Source organism: Aotus nancymaae, unplaced genomic scaffold (assembly GCF_030222135.1).
Source record: "Aotus nancymaae isolate 86718 unplaced genomic scaffold, 86718_ANA_hifiasm-v0.15.2.pri h1tg000040l, whole genome shotgun sequence".
Classification (NCBI taxonomy): Eukaryota; Metazoa; Chordata; class Mammalia; order Primates; family Aotidae; genus Aotus; species Aotus nancymaae.
In genome coordinates, this window is record NW_026988454.1 from 84,377,195 (window position 1) to 84,402,226 (window position 25,032).

Below are 25,032 nucleotides of genomic sequence, written 5' to 3' on the forward strand. Positions count from 1 at the left end.
AATCTCAGCTACTCGGGAGGCTGAGGTGGAAGAATCATTTGAACCCAGGAGGCGGAGGTTGCAGTGAGCCCAGATTGTGCCACTGCACTCCAGCCTGGGCGACAGAGCAAGACTCCATCTCAAAAAAAGAAAAAAGAAAAGTCAAATGAAAGAGTAGATATAATTAGAATGTAGTGTTCTTTCAAAATATTTGAGCTTGTGCTTCATGTTTATATGCTGCTATGGTTGATAAGGTCTAAAACTGTTAATTGACTTATGGATTATATTATCATCTGGACTATTTATGTAATTCTTTTGAAATAGGGCACGTTTTGCAGAGTTGGAACAAAGATTATGATGTTCCATTTTACGTGCTTCATGGTTTAAAGTTTAGTTCAGAAATTGTTTCAATTTTTTTTTGCCTAAGTACCCTTATTGGTGCATATTTAATATGTGGGAACATCTGGAAGCATCTTCTGATTGCTAATGTTAGGATATTTTGTTAAACATATTTTAAAAATAGCTTGGTAGCAAAAGATAGACTGGCTATTTTGGTATTATGCTTATTGACAAAATGCTTAGCAATATGCAATAAACATTCTCAATATTAACATATACACAAACATTTCTACATTCCTTCTGAAGTATTTCCTAGCATAAATAATAAGTAGAATTTCTTTTTGATGAAAAAGAAGTACAGGAAACAGGTTACCTTTTAATGTGAAATAATATGACTTTTTTTTGTTGTTTTTTTGAGATGGAGTCACTCTCTGTTGCCCAGGCTGGAGTGCAGTGGCACAATCTTGGCTCATTACAATCTCCGCCTCCCGGGTTCAAGTGATTCTCCTGCCACAACCTCCCGAGTAGCTGGGACTATAGGCACGTGCAACTGTACCTGGCAAATTTTTGTATTTTTAGTAGAGACGGAGTTTTACCATGTTGGCCAGACTAGTCTCGAACTCCTTGGCCAGACTGGTTTGAAACTCTTGACCTCATGATCCACCTGCCTCGACCTACCAAAGTTCTGGGATTACAGCAAGAGCCACTGCACCTGACTGACTTATTTTTATCCATAGTGTAGATTTCATTTAGGTAAAAAATCATGTATTTCTTTTTTTTTTTTTTAAGGTGGAGTTTTGCCCTTGTTGCCCACGTTATAGTGCAGTGTTGCAATCTCAGCTCACTGCAATCTCTGCCTCCTAGGTTGAAGCAATTCTCCTGCCTCAGCCTCCTAAGTATCTGGGATTACAGGCGCCTGCCACCACTCCCAACTAATTTTTGTATTTTTAGTAGTGGTGGGGTTTCACTATGTTTGCCAGGCTGGTCTTGAACTCCTGACCTTAGGTGATTCACCCACCTTGGCCTCCCAAAGTGCTAGGATTACAAGTGTGAGCCACCATGCTTGGCCAGAAATCATCTAATTCTAAAGATTGTAGAATTTTTTCCTTATTATGGTATAACTCCCTATGGTGTGTCTCCAATATTGTTTAGTATCCCCCAATTTTTCTATTAAATGTTTGTTTTTGTTAATATTAAACAGCAGTATGAGTTTTGTTCATTAAAAATAGAAAGGAAAGAATGTAATTTTCAAGCCTTATTATTCAACCTAAAGGTAAAAATTTAGTTAGAACTTTGGTGAGTTCTACCTGATTTAGTTAAGAATCTTTCTATTGCTTCACTTAAAAAAATGTTTTCTTTAATATAGGAATTTCAGTTATATCATAACATTATGACTTTGGATATATATTAGCTGTTATATGTGCTATATCACTTAACATTATGACTTTGGATATATATTAGTTGATATTTATATGTATGTATATTAAAGTAGCTTTTACTCAAAAATCCTTTTTGAAGTTGGCCCACAGCTGATAAATCTAAACTATACTCTTATAATTAATCTTACATACCACTTGTAGTTTCAGTGAAGTTGGGGGTTGGACTTTATAGGTAAATGAATACTTTGCAAAGTAACCTTTTATGTCTTTTAGTCCTGTCAGCCCTCCTGTTGTGGATCTCAGAACCATCATGGAAATAGAAGAAAGTAGACAAAAATGTGGAGCTACACCAAAGTCAAATTTAGGGTTGGTTAAAAAAATTAAAAAAGATCATATCATGTTATATTTTTACCCTAAGAATTGGAAAGACTTATTGTATGTTTCCTATTTTTTTTTTCTGCATTTGATGTTATGGTTAATTATACATCCTTTTCTGAGCAATTTAGCCTCCATAATATTATTTCTTAATTATGTTCTAAAGATGGAGTAGAGTTGATAGGCCAGCTCTTGTAGAATGCAGTATTACATCCCAGAAACCTGACTCTAAAATGATTATTGTAGACTATTGGCTATGAAAGCCAAAGAGTTAAGGCTTGTGGTGCAAATTCTTCTTGAAATTGATGATATGTTGGAGGTCTCATATGTAGCTATTGCTTGATCATTGTTAGTATAAACTGATATTTTCATTGTTGAAACTTGTGAGCATTTTAATGCAATAATGGTAAAATAACATCAAATAAATAGAAAACATTATTATTACCAGTAACCTTTATAAAGCAGAAGTTAATGTTAATTGACTTAATTTCTAGCAAAATGATTTCTCATGGAATTAAACTTTCTCAGAAGAAACCACTGAAACTAATTGGTTTCATTTAATTTCTAGCAAAACAGTCTCTCATGGAGTTAAACTTTCTCAGAAGCAACGAAAAATGATTGCATTGACTTCCAAGGAAAACAATTCAGGAATGAATAGCATGGAAACAGTGTTAACCACTCCTTCAAAAGCCCCCAAACCAGTGAATGCATGGTATGCTCTTATTTTTATTAAAATTAATATAGATCTGTATATTCACTTTTAAGGTAGTTATTGACTTTTGAGTTCCTTCCCAACCCCAGTATTTCTAAAGTCTTTTCAAATACTTCACCTCCCCTTTTGTTTTTAAGTTAAAAATTGAAACTTGGGAAACAAAAACTTTTTTGTTGTTGTTTATTTTCTGTTGATTTGGGGTGTTTTGACATACACATCATGATGACATACATCATCATACACATCAAACTGTGGATATATTTTTCATATATAGATACAGTTTCTTCTTGATATTCTAATTAAATTTTCTTGCTAAAATGATTTAAAATTTATTTTTTCATTTTTTATAAGAAATTAAATATGTCAGACACATATAAAAAGATAATTTTATTTATGCTATGCTAATTTTTTTGTCCTTTTGCATGCTCCATAAATATCTTTGCATGGTTATAAACATAGTTTGTTCTTTTTCACTTTTTAAAACACCCATCTTATTAACGTTGTGTTTACATTTTCTCCGTTAGAATTTACATGTAGAGGTAACATTAATCGGAATATTCTCCAAAGAATTCAGAATATAATTTTGAGATGTGTAGAATAGGTTGTACTCCAGCTTTTCTTCCATCCTTCCTTTTCTTTGTATTTTAAAATATCTGGAAACCAATACTGGAGAAGTACACGAAGAGTGTGAAGCCTTATGAAAAGATCAGTAGAACTCTCTTTCTCTCACAACGTTTGGGGAGGATCTTGGCAGCTACCCATGGTTTAGGGGAAGCCCTTCAGTATTTCTAAGGCCACCTTATTTTGTTCGTAAGAAGGAATATTTTTCTCAATTAAAATGTTAATTATTTTGAAGAAAGTGGCAAATAATTTTATTCTAAGTGTTGCCAATGGAACTAAATCAGTGCCTGTTATGGCTACTAATAGGTCCAAAGCATGGTCACTGAAAAAGAAAGTAAAATAAGAGGTAGGAACACCCAAGGGAAAGAGAAAAGAGGGTAAAACTTGAGAAGATGAGCTTAGCAGAATTTTAAAATTTATCAGTACTTGTTACCTTCTAAATGTTAGGGACTGTGCTAGTTTCTGATGATAAGGCAATAAATAAGACAGATTTGGCCATTACCCTTGTATGGTTTATGGTGTGACTGCTGCAACACTGAGTTGTGCTTTCTCTAAACAAAAGTATGGAAAGACCAAAAAGGGGGAAAAGTTATTGGAACAACTATCAAGTACTAAATTGAAGTTTGAGAGAATTAGCTCATGATAAAGCTTCTTTGGGCATGGTAATATAGCTGTAATCATGGCATCAATCACTTTCTTTAAGCAAAAAGTAAATGAGTCAAAGTTGTTTCATTTAGTGTTTTGGAGGCATATTCCTTAGAGTCCTGTGTTCTTATGTGATCTGAATTGGGTCTTTTCCAGGCGTGCTGAATATCTGTCATCTTGAGATTTTCTTTAATTGTCATCCTGCAGATTTTCTTCCCTTCTCTCCAGTGTTTGATCCCCAGTTTTCTTGATCCTGTGGCATTCTCTTTCTTGATACACTCCTTGTTTTGATGTAGCACAATTCTAGTAGGTTTCTGATAAAGGATGTATAGGACATCTTTTTGGAGCTCGTATATTCATGAAAAGGTTTTTATTCTAGCCTTCATTATTGACTGATAGATGAGAACAGGATTCTAAATTGGAAATCATTTGGAGAATTTATTCAGTGTCATTTAATTCCTAAATCTTCTTATGTTACCTCTTGTTTTCTTCTCCACCTTTTTTTTTCCCTGAAAGTTTATAAGGTCTTTTCTTTATCTCTACTGTTCTGAGATTTTACAGTAATATATCATAATACTGGTGTTTTTTGATACATGCTGGATACTTGGGCTCTTTTAATTGGCAACAGCATGTCTTTAAGTTCTAGGAAAATCCTGTGTAATGCTAATATTACTTTGATACTTTTCCTCTTCACTGTTTTCTCTACAAATCACATTAGTCAGATACTGATCCTCCTGGGCTTCTTTAAATTTTTTACTTTTTATATTTATGAGATGGAGTCTCACTCTGTTATTCACGTTTGAGTGCCGTGGTGCAATCTCGGTTCACTGCAACCTCCGCATCCCAGGTTCAAGTGATTCTTCTGCCTCAGCCTCCTGAATAGTTGGGATTACAGGTGCTCGCCACCATACCCGGCTAATTTTTGTATTTTCAGTAGAAACATGGTTTCACCATGTTAGCCAGGCTGGTCTCGAACTCCTGACCTCAAGTGATCTACTTGCCCAGCCTCACAAAGTGCTGGAATTACAGGTATGAGGCACTACACTTTTTCTTTTCTATTGCCCACATATATGCCTTCCAATTCTACTTTCTGGAACATTTGCGTGACTTTGTTTCAACCATTAAAATCCTTATCAAGAGTTTCATTTGTTGTTGATACCTTTTTCTGTAGTATGCCCTTTAACATTCTGATGTTGAAGATCTCTGTACTCTGTAGGCATTTTCACTCTTTAGTATATACCCAACAGAAATATATGCAGCTATGTACTGCACAACATGTATAAGAATGTTGATAATTTATTATTTGTAGTAGCCCAAACCAAAAACAATCTAGATGTCTATTAGCAGTAAATGGATAAATTAGTTTATTTTTATAGTAGAATACTACACAGTAATGAAAAAGAATAAATCATGACTAAATACAATAGTGTGGATGAATCTTACTAATATGATATTGAACAAAATAAACCAGTCAACCAAAAGAAAGAAAGCTAAAAATACCCATTGATTTACAACGATGTTTTATTCATTCTTCTCTATATATGTTTTATTTTAATTCATTTTGTCAATTTATTGGTTGATTGCTTTTAAGTTCTGATTGGAAGCTCTGTGTGCCTGTGTAGACTGATAGATGTGACTATAGGTGTGACAAGTAGACTGATAGGTGTGACTATAGGTGTGACAAGTAGACTGATAGGTGTGACTATAGGGTAACCTATCAGTTTCCTTAGGGACCCCTGAATCCTCCCATATGTTGGTTATCTCCATATCTTTTCTCCTTGGTCTCTTTAGTCTCAGTTTTTCTAAAGAGCAGCCTTTTAATTTTTTTTGCTTGTAAGGTGTACATTTGGTGCTAGCATTCTGGAACCTTATCTCAGGGTAGGGAGGTTAGAGCTGGGACTGAACTTGTCACCATTTGTAATAGGTTTTCACATTTAGTTTATAGACTTTGTATACAACAGTTCACTCCTGCCTTCCTCTATTACTAGTGCCTTTGAATCAAATTTTCCTTCTGCAAAAGTAAAGGAGATGTAGTCATGTGATCACAGGGAGACAGGGAGTACATCTGGCACTCTCAACACCTCCTTAAATAAACTACAGCAATTTTCACATTTTCATCCTCATGTCGACTTCAGGATTTGATACATACTCTGTCTCCAGTATATGCCTGTTTCCAGAGTTCTCCCTCCCTGCCACCACCCACCTGATGACTGTTAAGTTTTCTTTGTATCCGCTCTGCGTCATCAGTTTTATCGTTCCATCTCTTTTGCTATCATTAAAAAATGTGTTGCTATTTTTAGTCTGCCATTGTCTTAATGTCTTACTCTTTTTGCTCTTGTGGGTTTATACCTTTCTGATTATTTTGCTTTACACGTTAGGAATTCAGAGGAATGTATTCAGGTAGTCATTTTCTGAAACTTCTGACTAACTTTCAAATATAGGACAAATTTTTCCTTAGTAATTATTAGCAACATGAGCTTAGAGTGCCACGTTGAAGGGACTATCTAAATTTTAAAAGGAGTCTATTATGACATATTAAGGAGAATTTTAGAAACATGGGAAGAAATACACCATAAATTTTGACCAAAAACATAGGGTATTTTTCTTTGAAAAGAATTTGATAATTATCTGGCTGGGAATGATGGCTCATGCCTATAATCCAAGCACTTTGGGAGGCCAAGGCAGGCAAATCACCTGAGGTCAGGAGTTTGAGACCAGCCTGGCTGATATGGCAAAACCCCATCTCTACTGAAAATACAAAAATTATCTGGATGTGGTGATGCGTGCCTGTAATCCCAGCTACTTGGGAGGCTGAGGCAAGAGAATTGCTTGAACCTAGGAGGTAGAAGTTGCAGTGAACTGAGATCATGCCACCATACTCCAGCCTGGGTGACAGAGGAAGACTCCTTCTCCAAAAAAAAAAAGAATTTGATATTAATCAAATGTAAGTGATACTTGTTATTCATTTGTTTTATGAAAACATGGTTGTAAAACTTCAAGTACAAACTTGAGTAATGAGTTTATGTATCTTAGGACACCAAGAAAATTTATTTAACCGATTATACATAATTTAGATAATTATAGATATTCTGAATTTTTGAGAATTATAGCTATTCTGAATTGTTATCATCAAGGTGAGAGGTGTCTGAATTGTCTACAGTTAGTAATTTATGCTCTTTTTATGGCTTCTTAAAACTGTACAGGCATACTTTGGAGATATTGCAGGTTCGATTCCAGACTACCTCAATAAAGCAAACATCACAATAAAGTGAGTCACAGGAAATTTTTGGTTTCCTGGTGCCTGTAAAGTAATGTTTATACTATACTGTAGTTTGTTAAGTGTGCAATGGCATAATATTTACAAAAAAACCATACCTTAATGTAAAAATACTTTATTGCTAAAAAATGCTGGTGATCATCTGAGCCTTCAGCAAATCATAATCTTTTTATGGTGGAGGATCTTGCCTTGATGTTGATGACTAATGACTGATCAGGGTGGTACTTTTGTCACTAAGCTTAATTCTTTCTAGCTTTTGATTTAAAGTGAGAGACATGTGAACACTTAGAGGCCATTGTAGGGTTATCAGTTGGTCTAGTTTCAATATTGTTGTTTCTTAGGAAATAGGGAGGCTTAAGGAGGAGAAGGAAAGAGATGGGAAAACTGCCAGTTGGTGTAACAGAAAACAGACATTTATCAATTAAGCTTGCCAACTTGTCTGGATGTGGCTCATGGTGCTCCAGAACAATTATAATAGTAACATCAAAGATCACCATAACAGATATGATAATAATGAAAAAGTTTGAAATATCAGGAGAATTACCAAAATGTGACACAGAAACACAAAAGTGAGCATGTATTGTTAGAAAAATGGCACTGATAGACTTGCTCCATGCAGGGTTGCCACAAACCTTCATCCTGTTTAAAAACATAGAAACTATGAAGTACAATAAAGCAAAACACGTTAGTGTAAATTGAAATTACTATTATTAAATTGTTGAATAATTTTCTTTCTTGAATTCTTACAAGGCTACAAAGTATTTTAACTCAAACTCTAGATACAACATTAATTACTGAGTGAATACAATGTGATGTAATTTTTCATGTGATTACAAAATTACGAGATTGCATAATTCAGTATATCACTTGAATTTTAATCAGATACACATAGAATGTAAATACTTATAATATATGCTTGAAATAAAAATGGAATAGATTGTTTTCCTGAGAACATCTCTCATATGCATTGGCTTTTTAAAAAATTGAAACTTTTTTTGTTTTTGAGACAGGGTCTCACTCTGTGGCTCCAGCTGGAGTGCAGTGGTGCATTCTTGGCTCACTGCATCCTTGACCTCCTGGACTCAAGCCATCCTCCCACCTCAGCCTCCTGAGTAGCTGGGATCACAGGTGTGCATTACCATGCTCAGCTAATTTTTTTATTTGTTGTAGAGATGGGTCTTCCTGTGTATCCCTGGCTGGTCTTGAACTCCTGGGCTCAAGCAGTCCTCTTGCCTTATCTTCCCAAAGTGTTGGGATTACAGGCATGAGTCACTGTTCATGGCTGACTTTAACATTTTTTTTTCTTTGAGAGGGAGTTTCACTCTTGTTGTCCAGGCTGGAGTGCAATGGCACAATCTCAGCTTACTGCAACCTCCGCCTCCCGGGCAAGTGATTTTCCTGCCTCAGCCTCCCGAGTAGCTGGGATTACAGGCATGCGGCACCATGCCTGGCTAATTTTGTATTTTTAGTAGAGACGGGATTTCTCCATGTTGGTCAGGCTGGTCTTGAACCCCAGACCTCAGGTGATCTGCCCGCCTTGGCCTCCCAAAGTGCTGGGACCACAGAGGTGGGCCAGTACACCCGGCCTAGAGTTGACATTTTAATCAGATTTACAGAGTGTATTCATGACTGTGGTAATTTATCTGTGGTTTGTTTGTTCTGAGATGGAGTCTTGCTCTGTCGCCCAGGCTGGAATGCCATGGTGCAATGGCAATTCTCCTGCCACAGCCTCCTGAGTAGCTGGGATTATAGGTATACACCACCATGCCTGGCTAATTTTTGTATTTTGAGTAGAGATGGGGTTTCACTATGTTGGCCAGGCTGGTCTCGAAACCTGCCGCAGCCTCCGGAGTAGCTGAGGTTACAGCTGCACACCATCATGCCTGGCTAATTTTTTTTTTTTTTTTTTTTTTGAGATGGAATTTCGCTCTTGTTACCCAGGCTGGAGTGCAATGGCGCGATCTCGGCTCACCGCAACCTCCGCCTCCTGGGTTCAGGCAATTCTCCTCCCTCAGCCTCCTGAGTAGCTGGGATTACAGGCACGCGCCACCGTGCCCAGCTAATTTTTTATATTTTTAGTAGAGACAGGGTTTCACCATGTTGACCAGGATGGTCTCGATCTCTTGACCTCGTGATCCACCCGCCTTGGCCTCCCAAAGTGCTGGGATTACAGGTGTGAGCCACCGCGCCTGGCTGCCTGGCTAATTTTTGTATTTTTGGTAGAGGTGGGGTTTTACCACGTTGGCCAGGCTGGTCTTGAACTCCTGACCTCGTGATCCACCCACCTCAGCCTCCCAAAGTGCTGGGATTACAGGCATGAGCCACTGGGCCCGGCTGATTTATCTGCTTTTTAAAATCATTCTTAAAGATACATCATCATCTGAAGTATCATCTAATGAGATTTTATTTCTTCAAAAGATTTTTAAAAATATGTTTATGTTAATATTAAGGTAAATGTGCAGTTCATTAGGAAATCACAAGTTAACACTCTAAATATACTTGTGGTTGTGGTAGGATTTTCACTACTTTGTTCACACATTCATTCACCTCGTCTGTACAATTCCCAGTGTATAGTTGTAGTCCTGCTGCTGGCAGTTAGGTGTGGCAATGGAAAGAATTAAAGATAACTGGATTTTTGCATTAGATTGAAGTTCTAACCAGGAGAATTTTAAATGTAATGTGAAAACATTATTTATGGGATTTGACTAAAATTAAATGTTTTACTTGGAGAAATAATAGAACATTTCTCACTAGTCATCTTCAGTGGAAGAATACATAGTCTTTGTGGCCTGGCTTGGTGTTTGAATGTAAATTCTTTCAAATTCCATTTAGAGCTAACACATACAATATTAAACAATTTCAGTTAGTTAACATTTTAAAGCTAAAAATATTATTCTTTAAAGCAAAATTACAGTGCTGCTTTAGCTGAGGAACAAAATTCTAGTTAATTTTTATGTAGGTACAAATGTCTAAAATCCTTCTCCGTAAATTTTCTGTGGCTGTTAAGGTGGAAAATAGCTGGAGCTTGTGAGTTAGGAAAGTAAAATTGTGGGAAATCAGACACTTTCAAATTATGGCATAGTCAGTGGAAAGAACAATAGAACATATTTGAAGAAATCTGTTTGTCAATCCTTATGCCAGTATCACATGGTCTTAGTTCATTTTGTGCTGCTGTAACAGAGTACCACAGACTGGGGAACTTACAATGAACAGATGTTTATTGGCTCACAGTTCTAGAGGCTGGGATGTCTAATATCAAGGTGCCAGCATCTGGCAGGAGCCTTGTTGCTGCTTCATAGTATAGTGGAAGGTATCATCTGCCAGAAGGGTGACAGAGAGCCAAAAGGGTTAACCACTGTTAGTGATAATGGCATTAGTCAGTTTGTGAGGCACTCTCATAACTTAAACACCTCTTAAAGGTCTTATCTCTCCATACCATCACAGTGACAATTACATTTCAACATGAGTTTTGGAGGCAATACGTTCAGACCTAACATACACCATCCTGATTACTATAAATGGTTTTGTCTTCTTCCAATTTTTTATGTTTTTTTTTTTTTAAAGAATGCTTTGGCTAATCTGGGATTTTTTATTCTCATATAAATTTTAGAATCAGTTTGTCAATTTCTGCAATTAAAAAAACCTGGGTGAGATTAAATCAATTTTAAAAATAGATACAGTGTACATAGATTTTCTGTTATCTTCAGTAATTTGGTTTTTTAAAAAAGACACTTGTCTATTCCATGTAAATTACCAAATTTATTTGTGTTGCTTATAACATCTTTTTCTTTTTTCTCTGTTTTTTCATTTTTTTCTTTTTATTTTATTATTATACTTTAAGTTCTGGGGTACATGTGCAGATCATGCAGGATTGTTACATAGGTATACACATGCCATGGTGGTTTGCATCCATCCACCATCACCTACATTAGGTGTTTCTCCTAATGTTATCCCTCCCCAATCTCCCCACTCTCTGCTATTCCTCCCCTAGTCCCCCCAACCCCCAGCAGACCCCAGTGTATGATGTTCCCCTCCCTGTGTTCATATGTTCTCATTGTTCAACACTCACTTATGAGTGAGAACGTGCGGTGTTTAGTTTTCTGTTCTTGTGTCAGTTTGCTGAGAATGTTTTCCAGTTTCATTTATGTCCCTGCAAAGGACATGAACTCATCCTTTTTTTGGCTGCATAGTATCCCATGGTACATATGTGCCACATTGTCTTTATCTAGTCTGTCATCAGTGGGCATTTGGGTTGGTTCCAGGTCTTTGCTATTGTAAACAGTGCCGCAGTGAACATATGTGTGTATGTGTCTTTATAATAGAACGATTTATAATCCTTTGGGTATGTACCCAGTAATGGAATTGCTGGGTCAAATGGTATTTCTATTTCTAGATCCTTGAAGAATCGCCACACTGTCTTCCACAATGGTTGAACTAATTTACACTCCCACCAAGAGTCTAAAAGTGTTCTTATTTCTCCACATCCTCTCCAGCATCTGTTGTCTCCAGATTTTTTAATGATTGCCATTCTAACTGGCATGAGGTGGTATCTCAATGTGGTTTTGATTTGTATTTCTCTATTGACCAGTAATGATGAGCATTTTTTCATGTTTGTTGGCCGCATAAATGTCTTCTTTTGAAAAGTTTCTATTCATACCCTCCGCCCACTTTTGGATAGAGTTGTTTTTTTCTTGTAAATTTGTTTAAGTTCTTTGTAGATTCTGGATATTAGCCCTTTGTCAGATGGGTAGATTGCAGAAATTTTTTCCCATTCTGTTGGTTGCCAGTTCACTCTAATGATTGTTTCTTTTGCTGTGCAGAAGCTCTTGAGTTTAATTAGATCTCATTTGTCTATTTTGTCTTTTGTTGCCAATGCTTTTGTTGTGTTAGTCATGAAGTCCTTGCCTATGCCTATGTCCTGAATGGTATTGCATAGGTTTTCTTCTAGGGTTGTTATGGTGTTAGGTCTTATTTATTTATTTATTTTTAAAATTTATTTATTTAACTTTAGGTGCATACTATATCTGGCATTTCTCCCCACATTATCCCTCCCCACCCCCTGCTGTCTCTCCCCTACCCCCCTCAACTGCCCCCAGTGTGTGATGCTCCTCTCCCCGAGTCCACGTGTTCTCACTGTTCAACATCCACCTATGAGTGAAGCTGGAGTTAATGTTTTTATAAGGTATAAGGAAGGGATCTAGTTTCAGCTTTTGGCACATGGCTAGCCAGTTTTCCCAACTTGTTCTGTCACCCAGGCTGAAATGCAGTGGCCCAGTCTCGGCTCACTGCAACCTCTACCTCCCAGGTTCAAGCAATTCTCTTGCCTCAGCTTCCTGAGAAGCTGGGATTACAGGCATGTGCCACCATACCTAGCTAATTTTTGCATTTTTAGCAGAAACAGAGTTTCACCATGTTGGCCAGGTTGGTCTTAAACTCCTGGGCTCAAGTGATCTGCCTGCCGGGTCTCCCAAAGTGCTGGGATTACAGGCATGAGCCATTGTACCTGGCCCTATAAGATTTCTTTGTTAGCCTCTTAATTTCTGTATTGTCTTGTTTTAGTTATCTATTGCTTCATAACAGATTATCCTTAAATGACAGCTTAAAACAACCAACATTTATTAACATAATTCCTTTAGGTCAGAATCTTAGCTGAATGCCTCTAACTTAGGATCTTCCACAGTGACACAGTCAAGGTTTGGCCAGGGCTATAGTCATTTCAAGGCATGACTTGAAGAGGATCTACTTTCAAAATTAATGACATAGATACAGAATTCTGGGTTGACATGTTACCTCTTTCATCATATTAAAAATTCCTTTCTACTATCTTTTGGGCTTCATTGTTTCAAATAATTTGCTACTCATTTTCATTCTCTGTTGTGTTTCTATGGCTGCTTTCAAGATTTTCTGTTTAGTTTTGATTTTCAGCTGTTTATTTATTATGTGCCTAAGTATAGTTTTCTTTGTTTTATCTTTTTTGGGGTTTGCCAAAATTCTGGAATCTTTATATCTTCTATCAAATTTGGGAACATTTTAGCCATTGTTTCTTTTTGTCTCACATATCTCTCTTCTTTCTTTCTATGACTTCAGTTACACATATGGCAGACCTTTTTATTTTATCTTATAACTCACTATGGGATAATTTTCTTCAACTTCTGCTTTTTGTTTTTCAGATTCAAGTTGGTTTATCTTCAAGTTTACTGACTCTTCAATCTATACAGTGAATTTTAAAAAATAAAAAATTCTTGAATTTTCATTTTGTTATTTTTTTAAATAGTTTCTTTTGCCGAGCTTACCTATTTTTAAATTCATCCTGAGCTTTTGTTGTTGTTATTGTTGTTGTTATCTGATGCATAATTATAATAGCTATTTTAATATTATTACTTATTTTAACATCTGGGTTATCTCTAGACTTGGTCTTCATTGATTGCTTTTTCTTATTGCATAGTTTCGGATATTTCACAATTGGCAGCAAGAATCCAACTTGACATTGAAAGCTATAATTATATATTGTAAAATTTTTGGTATATGTTCTCTTATTGTTCGCTTATAACTTCCAGCAGTGCCCTTTTACAAAATGGATGTTTCTTTTTAAAATTTTCTTCATTTTTTCTTCTTCTTTTTTCTTTTTTCTTCCTCTAACATAAATCATAGGAAACAAACAAAATGGATGTTTTAACATGATCTTTGCTTTCTTTTGCAGGGCATCTCCTCTACATTCAGTTCCATCCAAGTCATTCCGGGATTTCTTACTAGAAGAAAAAAAGTCTGTTACTAATCATAGTTCAGGCGATCATGTCAAAAAAGTTTGTTTTAAAGGAATTGAAAATTCTCAGGCATCAAAAATTGTCAGGTAATAAAACAAAACTAACACATTTTCTACCTTAAGATATTCTATAGTGGTTTTATGTTCTGAAATAATCTTTAAAACTTTATGAGGCAGATTTTTGTACATTCTTTTACATTCAGAATGAAATCAGCATGTTTAAATTCCTTCCCCACTTTAAAACATTGAAATAGTTATTGAGATATAATTGACTTAAAATCAGTTGCATCTATTTAAAGTATACAATCTGTAGTTTCAGCATATATATAATCCTATGACACCACCACAACATTCAAGGTAGTGAACAGAAGCATCATTTTCAGATGTTTCCTCATGCCCCTTTCTAATCCATTCCTTTCTTCCTTTTGTTCCCCCTCCCAAGCAGCTACTAATCTGTCAATACAGACTAGCTTGCACGTTTTAAAAGAGTTTTATGCCAGTGGGATCATGCAGTATGTACGTGTTGTAAAATCTGTCTTCTTTTACTCAGCATAATTGTTTTGAGATTTATTTAAGCTGTTATGTGTATCCATTGATTCTCTTTCATTGCTGAATAGTATTTAATTGTATGGGTATACCACAGTCAGTATATCCATGCACCTGTTGATGGACCTTTAGTTATTTGCAGTTTTTTCTCTAGCTATTTTTTTTTTTTTTTGAGGCGGAGTTTCGCTCTTGTTACCCAGGCTGGAGTGCAATGGCGCGATCACGGCTCACCGCAACCTCCGCCTCCTGGGTTCAGGCAATTCTCCTGCCTCAGCCTCCTGAGTAGCTGGGATTACAGGCATGCGCCACCATGCCCAGCTAATTTTTTGTATTAGTAGAGACGGGGTTTCACCATGTTGACCAGGACGGTCTCGATCTCTTGACCTCGTGATCCACCTGCCTCGGCCTCCCAAAGTGCTGGGATTACAGGCTTGAGCCACCGCGCCCGGCCTCTAGCTATTTTTTAATTTTAATTTCCATGAAACTAGAGATGGGGTCTCATTATGTTGCCCAGGCTGGTCTTGAACTCCTAGCCCCAAGTAATCCCCCCACCTCTGCCTCCCAAAGTGCTAGGATTACAGGCATAATCCGCCATACGTGGCCTAGCTGTTTTTGATACTGTTTTAGAAAGTCCAGTGTATTTTAAAAAAAGTTTTATATTTTAAATGCCTCCATGAAACATCAAAATCTATCCATAATTTAAAAGACCAGGTCTCACTCTGTTATCCATGCTAGAGTGCAGTGGTCCAATCACAGCTCACTGTCTTTAACTTGGTTTTGTAACCTGTTCTCTGTATTCTAGTCATCTTGGCCTTTTCTAGTTCTCAGATGTACTTTGCTTCTTTCCATCTCCTTCCCCTTTGACAGACTGACTCTGACTCTTTTTTTAATTATCTATTCAGTCATATTCTTTGGAGAAGTCTGACTTACTGGGGCAGTTTGCCTATGTATGTTCTCATAGTACTTCTTTTTTACTGGTACATTCCACAGTTATTATTAGTGTGATTCTTTAATATTTGTGCACTTAAGTATTTTCATGTCTGTTTAATTATATGTTCAATGAGAGCAAGGAGGATGTTTGTCTTTGTTCATTATTTTACTACCAGTGTTTAGAATGTCTCCTGGCATGTATTAGGTGCTCAGTGAATCTGGTGAATGACTGAATGAGTAAATTAGTTAAAATTGTAGCTCTGCTTCAAGTAGTATTTGTTTCTGATGTAGTTAGTTATATTGCATGTCTTAGATATATCAAGTTAAAGGTATGAAAATTAAGATCATTTTTGTACTTTTATATTTTAAATATTCATTGATACAAAAAAATGTTTTTGGATATCTAACATTATGTCATGAAACTTAAAATATGGATCTGTGGTTTCATAGTTGATCACTAGAGTGTGCTGTAACATCAGGGCTCTTTATTATGAGAAGTGTGGCTTGTCTTACTGCTTTGGAAGTTTGACATAATGGAGTTTATGATAGAATTACATATCCATAACTTCAGTATTTTTGGTATGGGAGTTAATGTTTTAAATAACTGGCTGTTACTGATAGTGATTCTGAGAAAGAAAACATATAGCTTGAATTTCAGGGTTTTTTTTCATCATGGGAAATATAAGTATGCTTTTTAAAAAAGGAAATATAAAGCATTACAGACAGAATATTCATTAATTTGCAAATTATGGTCTACCTGGTACTGGCCTCTGTTGGGTATATGTAAAAGTAGAATGTATAGGCCCAGCCTTTAATGTATCTGAAATCTAGTTGATAAATATAAATATACATACATGGAAGTTAAGTGACAGAATAAGAATGAACTTATGATAGAAAGGCCAGGTGCTATGGCTCACACCTGTTATCCCAGCACTTTGGGAGGCTGAGGAGGGGCAGATCATGTGAGGCCATAAGCCTCTCCAACATGGGGAAACCTCATCTCTACTAAAAATACAAAAATTAGCCAGGCGTAGTGGTGCATGTCTGTAATTCCAGCTACTAGGGAGGCTGAGTCAGGAGAATTGCTTGAACATAGGAGGTGAAAGTTGCAGTGAGCCAGGATCACACCATTGCACTCCAGTGAGACTCTGTCTCAAAAAAAAAAAAAAGAAAAGAAAAAAAGCCTGTATTGCTAGCATTTTGGGAGGCTGAGGCAGGTAGATCATGAGATTAGGAGATTGAGACCATCCTGGCCAACATGGTGAAACCCCATATCTATTAAAAAAAAAGAAACTCTGATACAGTATAGAAGTATTAAAGAGATTACAATATGATGAAGTACCAAATGAGTGGTTCTGAGAAGGAAAAATGAACATGGGCTGGAGTTGCCTGGAAGAATTCACTGGAGAAGAAGGGCTTGAGCTGTGTTAGTTCATAAGCACTTTTTATGTTCATTTCCAAATATTTCATTATTATATTTATAGGCATGTGAATAATATTAGAAAAAAAGAGGTCACTTAATTTTTGGTTCCTTTCATTGTCATAAGCTTTTGAATAGGATAGGATTTTTAAAAGAAGAAATAACAGAAGATGGGACAGTATAAATAGAGGAAATCGTGGGCGTTAAGAAGACAGGAATGCTTATGGTCCTTTGGGGAGTTAGGGTGGCAGGGGTTGGGGACTCATCTCAGGAAATTCCACAAATTATACATTCTTGTTTTGGTTGTAGAAAATGTGAGTTTATTCCAAGGTTAGGGCAAGAATGACAATGTTGTTTGAGGGTGTTAGCATCTAAAAGTGAGCAATTTGTGTAATTTTTATTTGTTTATTGTTACTTAGGTATTCTTTTTCATTTCATGTGTTTTTATTTCCCATTTCCTTTCACTTAAATGCCTTCTTATGTAATTATGGAAAGAAAATGTAAGCTTGTGTTTGTTGGTTTGTTTTTTTGAGTTGGAGTCTCGCTCTTTTAAGTTGGAGTCAGGCGGGAGTACGATAGTGTGATCTCTGCTTACTGTATCTTCCGCCTCCCGGGTTCAAGTGATTCCCTAGCATTCAGGCTCCAGAATAGCTGGGATTACAGGGACCTGCCACCACACATGGCTAATTTTTGTATTAGTAGAGATGGGGTTTCGCCATGTTGGCTAGGTTAGTTTTGAACTTCTGACCTCAGGTGATCTGCCAACCTTAGCCTCCCGAAGTGCTGGGATTAGAGGTGTGAGCCACCTTCCCCGGCTGAGCTTGTGTTTCTAATTAGTAAGGAAAACTACTTGTGAGGCTGGGCACAGTGGCTCACACCTGTAATCCCAGCATTTTGGGAGGCTGAGGCGGGCGGATCACCTGAGGTCAGGAGTCCGAGACCTGCCTGACCAATATGGAAAACCCCATCTCTGCTAAAAATACAAAATTAGCCAGGTGTGGTGGCACATACCTGTAATCCCAGCTACTTAGGAGGCTGAGGTAGAAGAATTTCACTTGAATCCGGGAGGTAGAGGTTTTGATGAGCCGAGATTGTGCCATTGCACTCCAGCCTGGGCAACAAAAGCGAAGCTCCATCTCAAAAGAAAAACTACTTGTGAGATAAAAAATTATTCTATGATTATATCAGTTCTAATCTTACATAAAAATCTTTCTAATTAAGCTAGTACAATTTTTTAAGGCTGACTATATGAGCAAAGAATAATTTAGTTCTTTTAAAGTGTAAATGTTACAATATTAATGTTTTTTGGTTTGAACAAAATTTTTTTTTATTCGAGGAACGCCCAGCTAATTTTGTATTTTTAGTAGAGGCAGGGTTTCTCCATGTTGGTCAGGCTGATCTGGAACTCCCAATCTTAGATGATCTGCCTGCCTTGGCCTCCCAAAGTGCTGGGATTACAGGCGTGAGCCACTGTGCCCAGCCTCAACAAAAATCTTTTAAGGAAAATTTCAGTTAACCTTTTTATGTTGCAGTTTATTTTCAGAAAATTAAATTTTATACAGATCATCTCTTGGGATATCTACTTCTGTGTTGCTAGTATCTGAAACAATAATGCTGTATTTATTATTTGAAAGCTTAGAATGTTTTTGATATTTGTTTAATCATAGCTCTATTTTATTTGACAAATTTGGTTCATTTTAAGATGAAATTTTGACACACTCCATGTTGCTTGGATTGAAAACACTGAAAAATCGTGAGTAGAAAAAGTTATGGAATTGTAGTCTTAGGAAACAGATTTGAGTTTCAATATAACTATACCGCTCTTTCTGAATTTTTCTGTACCTCAGTTTCTTAATATGGAAATGAGAGTGATAATGCTTGTCACACAGGTTTACTATAAGGCTTGTATCAGTTTGTAATTTAGTACCTATATCTCTAAGAAAAGTTATCAGTAATTTAAAGCAATAAAGAACCTAAAAAAAACTCTGCTTTTCTTTATTGCAAACTACAAAAATACCTTTTGAATTTCTGTTTCAGTCATTAATTTTCGAGTTAATTTTTATAAACAACTATTTCCAAGTATTCCGCTGGACATTGAGATACAAAGATGAATGAAACACAGTCCTGTTCCCCAAGAGACTAGTCTAGCAGTTAGGATTGAACATACAGGCCAGGCGCCATGGCTCATGCCTATAATCCCAGCACTTTGGGAGGCCAAGGTGGGTAGATCACGAGGTCAGGAGTTCAAGACCAGTCTGATCAAGATGATGAAACCCCATTTCTACTAAAAGTACAAAAGAATTAGCCAGGTGTGGCAGTGGCTGCCTTAATCCCAGGTATTCGGGAGGCTGAGGCAGAGAATTGCTTGAACTTGGGAGGCTGAGGTTGCAGTGAGCCAAGATTGCGTCACTGCACTCCAGCCTAGGTGACAGAGCGAGACTGTGTCTCAAAAAAAAAAAAGATTGAACATGTAAACAATAATTACTGTGTGTGATGATGCTTTATCATAATCATTGAAGTTTTGTAGGAGGAGAGAGAAGGTGACATTTGAGCCAATTCTGAAAGAATGAAAAGACATTTGAAGTGGAATGTATTCCAGAATAAGGGGAAATAGTAAAAATAAAGGCAGCTGTGTAATCATGGAAAAAACACCGTACTCTAAAAACACTGTATGCTAAATTAAAAAGACCAGATTTTTGTTATTTCTCTGCTACTTATCTAATTTGTGAATCAAATTATATAATTTTTGAGTTTGTTTTTTAATCTCTATAATGAATAATATATGCTTTCTTCACAGGGTATTACAAGGATTAAATGGGATAATACACATGAAGTAGTTAGGCTTTTAGTAAATTTGTTTGCCTACACATCAGGGCTAAACATTTTAGCTTCAAGTGCATTTTGTACTCTGACCCTACTGTTTGTTTTTAACTTTATTTTTCTTTGAGTTTCTTCCTTACCCTGAATTCAGGTATTTTTTTTGTTTATTGAAGAGAAGAGCCTGCCTTTACTTAAATCACCAAAATCTTTTATAGGTCCATGTATTTGTACAACCAAAATTCTAATTGTTACTCTCTTCAGCTTTCATGGCATTTCCTCAGTGAAACCATCAGCATATACCATCTTTTATATTGTATTTTTTCTTCTGTAAATCGAGTCTTTTATGCATATTAATGTAGATTAATTACAGTGCTCTTATACATTGTTTTATCATTGCTTAGGTTTATTTTTAAATCTTGCCCATCAGAATTTTTTGAGGGGAGGAGATTGAGTTTTATTCAGCCTGATTTTCAGCACCTACAATAATCCTGACATGCTCAATAAATGTGTGTAAATGAAGAAGTCAGTATCTTAGGTCCTGTTTGTGTTGTTAAACCTCTCTAGTCCTCAGTTTGCTCATTGCTGAAAGAGGGCATTGGATTAATCTAGATAATCTACACTAGGGACCTTTCTAGCTGTAAAATTCCACAATTAGGTAAGTCTGTAGTATATTAATTGCTCACAAAATTTGACTGTTAATTATCTGATTTAGGGATTATTGGTTTATCTGGTATATATATAATATCATTAGAAAAATAGGCTATTTTTTGCAGTGTCTTGCTCTATGATATTTTATACACAACATTTTATAAATAAAGATTATTTTGTTTACTTATAATTTTAAAGGTAAGCCTTACTGCACTCATTTAATTTGCCTTCTGAGTCAGGAGCTTACAGTTCTTCCTATCTATTAATAAGCAGTTTGACTAATTTTGGCATTTGTTTTGCAGATGCTCTACTCATGGTACCCCAGGACCAGAAGGCAACCATATTTCAGATTTACCACTTCTAGACAGTCCCAAGTAAGGTTAATTGATAAGTTATGGGCCTCCAAAGCTAAATTGCTGCTTAGCATTGAAAGAGAACGTGAAGGCCAGGTGCAGTGGCTCACACCTGTAATCCCAGCACTTTGGGAGGCCAAGGTGGGCGGATCACCTGAGGTCAGGAGTTAGAGACCAGCCTGGCCAACCTGGCGAAACCCTGTCTCTACTAAAAATACAAAAACTATCTTGGCGTGGTGGTGCATGCCTATGATCCCAGCTACTCCAGAGGCTGGCGTAGGAGAATTACTTGAAACTGGGAGGCAGAGGTTGTAGTGAGCCAAGATTATGCCACTGCACTCCAGCCTGGGCGACAGAGTGAGACTCCATCTCAAAAAAAGAAAGAATGAGAGAATGTTAAAAAATTGGGAATAGTATGGTGTTGAGTAGAATGTATTACTTGAATCTTCTCTGTCGTGTAGTTTGAGTTACCTTTCTGTTCAGTTATGTTGTTTCTGCTCCCTCCCCATTTCCTGGTACTTCCATAGTTTGCAACACTGGTCCAAATAAAACAGTTCTCCTCTTATTCTGTTTCTCACCTCATCATTCTGTAATCTCTGCAGAAGCTTCCAGGTTTGTTCATATTTTAGGTCACTGGAAAAAGTTGTAGCATTGCTAAAGAGTATTTCAGAGAAAATTTTGCATGCAAAAATTTAGGCAGGTGAGTGGAACTCATTATTACTATTCTTTCAGTCCCTGGTTATCTTCTTCAGTGACTGCTCCATCCATGGTAGCCCCCGTCACTTTTGCATCTATTGTAGAAGAAGAACTGCAACAGGAAGCAGCTCTTATTAGAAGTCGAGAAAAACCCTTGGCTCTGATTCAGGTAAATGGCTTACCTAGTAGAGTTTAATCTAGAGAAGAACTACATTTCATATTTAGGTTTTAAGAAAATCACATTTGTTTGCTTTGGACAGGTGCTTGTATCTATGAAGTTAAAATGTAAATGCCAGGTATAATTCAACTGAGTCATCTAGCAGTTTATGTATTAGTTGTAGATATTCAGGGCAATAAATTTATGACTAATAAGTTATGATAAAGCTTATATGTTTAGCTTTGGTGATGCTTTGGATTACATTTAGTTTTTTAAAGCGATCAGCAAAGAATTTGGTAGTATTATCTAGTGCTACATTTGGTTTCTGTATCAGTAAGGATTCTAAGATTGCAAGCAACAGAAGCCCATTCCGGCTAACTTAAGGAAAAGAGAAATTATTTGAGGGATATTAAGATTCCAGAGATTTAGCTGAAAGACCAGACACAAGTTGGAAACAGAGAAGACCCGTAGTAGCACTAGAGAGCTCAGAAGCAAGATGTAGAGGACTTGTACAATAACAGAAAGTATCTCACAGAATAAAGCTACTGGAATGAATGAATTTTAGCAGTCCTTTTCAGTTTCTTTTTCCTTCTGCTCAAGATTCAAATTCAAGAGATCATGGGTATCTCATTATTCTACCTTAGGTCTCAAGCTTTCTCCTTGCCACAGAGATAGCAAGATGCCTGATTTAAAATGCAGGATACCTGATTTAATTTCACTGTATTGTATCCATGGAAAGTTCCTCAAAAGGAAATTGGAAAGCAAATACATCCCGCTTAGTTTATAATTAAAAGAGTAAAGAATCTTCTTTTTCTTCCTCCTTTCAGATTGAGGAGCATGCTATACAAGATTTATTGGTTTTCTATGAGGCATTTGGCAACCCTGAAGAGTTTGTCATTGTTGAAAGGACGCCGCAGGGACCACTGGCAGTACCTATGTGGAATAAGCATGGATGCTAGTTCACTGTGGAGTGGACATGTATTTTTCTTAATTATGAGTTTGTTCATATAAGGAAAAGCTGTGGAAAAGAGTTCTTAGAGATTTTGTGATATCATTCTACATAGATTAAGAAAGGATCTAATTTCTTTACTGCAGTTAAATCATATAATGTTTGTATGATTAAAAAGAAATTTCTCAGAATTGTGATTATAGTAACTTTATATAAAAATGTGTGAGACAAAAACTTAATAGATTAAGGTTAAATATAATTGTTTCTCCTGAATAATCTAATAGAGGAAAATATGTGATTGAATTGTAAGAAATAAGCGGAGGTGAAGTATTAAAAATAAGTTTTTTGTTTGAGAATTTAGAAGATTTTGCCAAGTATGTGTTGTTGCTTGACTTTTTAAATATGGCATTGATGAGTTGAAAGTAGGAGCATCAGTTATTACTTCTGATTCATTAATGGCCAGAATTTTGTTTTGGTCTAATAGTTGTGTTACCATTGTTGTTGCTTTTTAAAAATCAGGCTATGCATGTGGTCCATGTCTATTCAAAACTTTACCTGCACAAATGCCACATTTCTGTTTGGATCACATGTTCTCCATTTTGCATTAAGCAGTACAGTGGAAAGGGAATAGGAACACTGATTATTCTGAACAGTTAGTCTGAAGATAATAGGTTTTTTTTTTTTTTTTAAATATAAGATTTGGAGTCATTGTGGGTTATTTTTGGTGGGATGGAGGATCTTAAAAAAGCCTGATTGTGACAAAATCAGTTTCTAAAAGTGTTACAGTTTCTGAAAATAACTGCTTAATTACACATACAGGAATTGAATAGTTTGAAAGACGGTTTGGATTATCATTACCTTTACAATATTGAATAATCAGAAGTTCTTTGAACCTCGGTTGTACATCTAGATATTTTTCTTTAAAGGATGTTGTTTGGTTTCTGAGTGTTTAAATTTTAAAAAAACAAATGTTAATTTTGTGCTTCAGTACCTAGATAAATTGGAAAGGTTAATGTTCTAGTTTCTGGAAGATAAGCCTGGGAGAGACATAAGCAATTCACCGCTATAATTTAGTTGATGTAAAATGACAGAAACTAACTCAATATTTCAAGGTTAGCTCTACCCAAAAGCAGCAGACATGTAAGCAAATGTGCAATAAAAAATGATCATGACCCATTTCACTGATGTGTGTTTGACATTTTTTACTATATTGTCATTTATTATGGAAATAATTATTAATTATTCCTCCTGATTGCTACACTAATAGCCAGTATATGGTTAAGTTGATGCTGTATTTATTCTAAGGCAGATTTAAAAGGGACAGTTTTCTAAATATGACCTTGTGGATTTTTATATGTGTGTTTGAGTAAATTGAGAAGAAATGAATTTTATAAATGTTTTATTGATGTTGCAGTTAAGAAGCCTTTTGAAGTAATTGATTTTTCATTTGAAGCTTTGATGCTTCTGTACGTATTGACATCTTTAATACTTACAGATGCTATAAAGTGATGATTTTCTTTTCTTTTTCTTTCTTTTTTTTTTTTTTTTGAGACAGAGTTTTGCTCTTATTGCCCAGGCTGGAGTGTAGTGGCACTATCTTGGCTCATTCCAACCTCTGCCTCCTGGGTTCAGGCGATTCTCCTGCCTCAGCCTCCCATGTAGCTGGGACTACAGGCATGCACCACCATGTCCGGCTAATTTTGTATTTTCAGTAGAGATAGGGTTTCACCACGTTGGCCAGGCTGGTCTCAAACTCCTTACCTCAGGTGATCCACCTATCTCAGCCTCCCAAAATTCTGGGATTATAGGCATGAACCACCGTGCCTGGCCAAAGTGATGATTTTTTTGCTGTCCTCCATGCTGCCTGAGAAGCTCTCTTTGTGGGGGGGTCTTTGTTAGATGGGTTGTGAAAGAGGGGCACGAGCTGAACCGAGTCTGTTGTTCTTTAGGCCTTTACAAACCACAACCAGAGCAGTTGTACTTTATGGTCTGTTTTATGTAGTGAGGTATTATATATAATTTTATTTGGAAAAAATAGGGAGTACTTTTGCTAGTAAAGTTAAACACTGCTATAAACTATATTTCTTCATCAGTAATTCCATGAAGATAGCTACCTGGCACATTGCTGTCAAAAAGCCCAAGAAAGTGATAGGTTTTTTTTTTTTTCTCCCCTAACAAAATAACATTATTCTGCTCCAGTTCATCTCTAATTCTATAACCTCAAGAAAAACCTGATAGAATTGAAGAAATTGACAAATTTAAAAGATCAGTGGAGCAGAGAGATCTTTAAGACTTATGAAAGCAATTATAGAACTCTTTTTTTCCTTGAGGCACAACCTTACTCCATCACCCAGGCTGGTGTGCAGTAGCACAATCTTGGCTGGCTGCAACCTTCACCTCCTGGCAGAATTATTAAGCCTGAA

At 36.4% G+C, this 25,032-nt stretch overlaps 1 protein-coding gene across 3 annotated transcripts in view; it reads left to right on the top strand.

The window, feature by feature from the left end:
• IBTK (inhibitor of Bruton tyrosine kinase) overlaps positions 1–23,785 on the top strand; it is an 82,375-nt gene extending 58,590 nt beyond the window's left edge. For 2 of the 3 annotated variants that reach the window (XM_012468852.2, XM_012468853.2), the window contains 6 exons: positions 1,971–2,063; positions 2,641–2,784; positions 14,028–14,177; positions 20,757–20,828; positions 21,540–21,672; positions 22,488–23,785. In XM_012468852.2, coding sequence (XP_012324275.2) covers positions 1,971–2,063; positions 2,641–2,784; positions 14,028–14,177; positions 20,757–20,828; positions 21,540–21,672; positions 22,488–22,619 — 724 coding nt within the window. In that variant the 3' untranslated portion in view covers positions 22,620–23,785. The remainder of the gene's footprint in view (positions 1–1,970; positions 2,064–2,640; positions 2,785–14,027; positions 14,178–20,756; positions 20,829–21,539; positions 21,673–22,487) is intronic. The other variant, XM_012468854.2, reaches the window with a different exon arrangement.
• Positions 23,786–25,032: the final 1,247 nt, after the last annotated feature.